We start from the raw sequence: 4,036 nt of genomic DNA on the forward strand, positions 1-4,036 counted from the left end.
GCACAGAATTTTGTTTAGGTTTCTCAGATTCACATTGTGGGGAATGTTTAGCTCTTAAAGTAAAACTGTACTCAGGGATTCTTCTGTATCTTCTTCACATTGCAACAAGTTAAAGTAATTGCTTATTGAGAATTTAGCACAGGTAAATAAAGATAAGTAGTAGAATAGTGGGGGGGGGGCATAAATTATAGTTGTATAAAATCCAGATATTCAGGAAGACAGTCTAGCAGTTGCAGCCATTTTATTCTGAGATATTTTAACTGATGGTAAAGAAGGAAAAAGCTGTTTATCCTGCTGCCCTTCCTTTCTGAGTAGTTTGAGACAACCTGCAAAGGAAATAAACAACGCAGCCTAGGGAACCTTTCTTTTCCATGTTTTGGGTCTTGCTTCTTGACTTCAATTTATAATGTCAGTCATTTGTTTTATTCAGTACTTTATTTGGAATACGTTTTATGCTAATGTGTAATTTTATGTTGTTTTGGTTTGGCTAATACTAGAGATTTTAGAAAACAGTATTACATGTTGTAGACATTTAGAATATTATACTTCAATAGTTCCTTGGAAGTTTTTAGTATGCTGAACGACAGTTTAAAAATAAGATGTGGTATAGGAAGAATTAATGTAAATTCCCAAGGGAGAAGGGAAAAAAATCACATGCCCTTTCCCACCCTTATTTTAGCATGAAACACTTAGTACTTACAGGACTAGTGTTCCATAAATATACCTTTGGAGAGGGTTTAGTTGAATGTTAAATGTTCTCAGAAAAATAATTATGCTTTAAAAACTGCTTCTAAAGTAGACTTGAAAAAATAGTATGGTCTTCACACTTTAACAAATCAAACGTTTGTGTGTGTTAATCTACCTTTTTTTTTTTTTAAATTCCAGGGTAATCTTTTAAAGCATAGCTATCCAAACTGATAGTAACTAAATAAGTTTTTAAAATTTTCTTCAGCCTCAATACTTATTTATTTATATGAGAGAAGATTAAGTAATTTATTTGGCGTATATTTTTTGTCATCGAATAATTCAGTATTTTGCATATGCAATTTTAAGGATGGTATCATCTCAGATTACTAGGACATGATCAGTTCTGGACACATTTCAGGATGCAAGGGTTACAAGAGGTGTACATTTTATAATAGAAGAGCCATGTGGTTTTCTGGGCTCAGACTAAAATAGGTATAAAACTTGCTGTTTTTTAATTTAGGTTATATTCCTTCCATTATGAACCGATCTGATCACTTAATTTCATTACCTAGCTCCTCATTAAAAGGACATTATAAGGAAGAAGTTTTGTTAAACTACTGCTAAAATAGCAAGACTAAATATGAAGTAGTAACAGAGAACATCTGGAAGAATAATTTGAACTTTTATTTCACTTGTTGAGTAATAGGCTTTTGAGTTGCAGAATTGAATGTGATATTTAATCAGAAGGAAAGCCAGAATTTCAGGAGTGGAAGAAGGAGGTACTATAATATGTCCTAACTTGGAAAAAACATATTCAATATTATAATTTTATACTTAAAAAGAAATATAAAATCTGCTTTTATGATACCTACTATATGTCCATTTCACTCAGCACTGTATGCCTAGTGTACAGGTCCTGACACAATACATATTCAGCAAATGTTTATTTTCTGATAGTAATGAATGAATGATTACAAATAAAGGAAGAAAGAGTATATAATTTGACAAAGTCTTCTTCACTTACTGGTATGTTCTTTTGTTCTTTTTTTTTTTTACTGGTATGTTCTGAAGGTAGACTTTATTTTCTACTTATTAGAGGTTATCAAGGAGGAGATAATGTGAGATTTTTGTGTGTGTCTTGTCAAAGGAGTAACTTTTAAAAAGACTGCAAAGTATTAGTCAAATAGGAAGAACATGGAATTTTGTGTCTTGATTTCTCACCCTTGCTCTCCTGCTATTAATTGGGTACTATTACCCAAATTAGTTTTATCTTTAGGTTTTTTTCTTTCTTTCATTTGATATATGGGGTTAATGATACATTCTCTGCCTTTTTACCTGTGTAATAATGAGAGTAAAAAAAGAATTGTTGTGAAAGTTTAGTCTTATAAAATATAAAGCCCTGTCCCCTTTTTTGTTTAATTATTATTTATAGGCTGCCTAAACTATATCTTTGTGAATTCTGCCTAAAATATATGAAAAGTAGAACTATTCTACAGCAGCACATGAAGAAATGTGGTTGGTTCCATCCTCCTGCCAATGAGATTTACAGAAAGAATAACATATCTGTCTTTGAGGTAAAGTAGATGTTTAGTTGTCCTCTCCATTTCAAATATAATGCCACCTATACTGTATCTAATTGTGCAACTTGATTTTTTTTTGGGGGGGGGGGGATGTTATTTTACTGTTGTTTATTCACTGTTCAGATAATTCTGTTGTTTAAGAAGCAGAATTAGGCCAGTACAAATGTACCAAGTTCACAAGCTTGATCTCAAATTATTCTGTATTTCATTAAGTTAATGATCTATTATATACTATATATCTGTTTTATGTACAATTAAGAAGGAAAAAGTACTGTTAATGATTTGTAAGACTCCATTTGATTATAAAATGCTACCTGGTTTTATATGTGTTTAGAAATGATTAAATTTTGTCTTAGAATCTATGAACTGTGGCGTTTAAATGAAGAGATTTCTGTTGCTCTATTTAAAGGAATATTTTGAACAGGTATATTTAAATAGCAATTGTCAGGGCCAGCCTGACAGGGTTGAGCCGGGCTGAGGCAGGGAGGGGGGAATTGAGAAAAGAAAGAAAGACAGGAAAGCGGGGTCGGGAGGACCCCAGTTCTCTTGATGAACTGAAGCGAGTTTATTAGCTATACAATCCTATTTATATACAACACACTGAGCAGGAGGTCTATCAAGAGGAATGTATTCTTTGTTCCTCTTAATCTCTAAGGGAGGGATACAGCAGAAGGACAAGTTCTCAGTACAGCATATCTCAGTAAGTAGTTACAGACTTCTGGGCAAGCTATGAAAGGCTATTCTTATTCTACAAATGTTACTCCCATTCTACTGATAATCGCCATCCAAACAAGTCTGGGAAAACTGTGTGGGTAAGGGTCCCGGCCTTGCTAGCCCCTGCAGGTGCAAGGACCTTGCCAGCTTACATCTGGCCCCCAACAGGCAATAGTAAATATTAATATATTTTTCTGACTTCATGATGATATGACTTATCTATGCTTGTGAGTATTCTGTGTTGTTAGTGGTATTAATGTCTTGATCCTCAGTTTTGTTTGATTGGCAATTATTGAGTACCTGCCATGTGTTCAGTTCTTTTAATCACTAGAATTTACATTAGTAGAATCCTAGTTGATAGAATTTCTGATTGTCAGGTCTACTCAGTTTTTACTTTCTTGATCTTCCCTAAGTCTTTATTTCAGTTGAGGAATACAGAAGTGCTTCACCTTGGGGGAGGGGAAAGGGTGTGGTGTATAGGACTGTTTCAGAGCAAATTATTCCTCAACTCAAGCATATATTGGTGTACTAGTATATTTTAGAAGAAGTAATATTAAATTACTAAAATTGTTCAAAAGGTTTCAGTCTTGAAATGCCAGTGTGTTAGGGATCTAATGTGGGCATCCATTGGCATTTTCATCACAGAGTAAGATGCAGCAACTCCAAGAGCACAGGGTGTCAGGAGCAATGAAGCCTAGAGCTCCTGATCTTGGCCAGCCTGAGTCTAATAAATACCCCATTTGCAAGGTTGCCAGGGAACCTGCTTAATAAAATCTCCCTCAATAGTTTTATTTGGGGATAAATCTGGTCATGGCAGTCAGACTACATTGCTTCTGGCTGCTGGCACAGATTAGGTTATAGGTATTCCTTGTTTTATTTACATAGGTATTTTAGAAGTGGTTGCATTTAGATTTTCTATCACATTAAACTAGAGGCCTGGTGCACAAAAATTTGTGCACGGGGGGGTGGGGGGCGGGGAGGGGTCCCTCAGCCCGGCCTGTGCCCTCTCGCAGTCTGGGACCCCTTGGGAGATAACGACCTGCTGGCTGCTGGCT

General features: G+C 35.1%; 1 protein-coding gene across 2 annotated transcripts in view; it reads left to right on the plus strand.

The window, feature by feature from the left end:
* KAT6A (K(lysine) acetyltransferase 6A) overlaps positions 1–4,036 on the plus strand; it is a 119,785-nt gene that overhangs the window by 91,196 nt on the left and 24,553 nt on the right. For both annotated transcript variants that reach the window (XM_006765539.2, XM_006765540.2), the window contains exon 10: positions 2,120–2,261. In XM_006765539.2, the coding sequence (XP_006765602.1) occupies positions 2,120–2,261 (142 nt within the window). The remainder of the gene's footprint in view (positions 1–2,119; positions 2,262–4,036) is intronic.

Source organism: Myotis davidii, unplaced genomic scaffold (assembly GCF_000327345.1).
Source record: "Myotis davidii unplaced genomic scaffold, ASM32734v1 scaffold93, whole genome shotgun sequence".
Lineage (NCBI taxonomy): Eukaryota > Metazoa > Chordata > Mammalia > Chiroptera > Vespertilionidae > Myotis > Myotis davidii.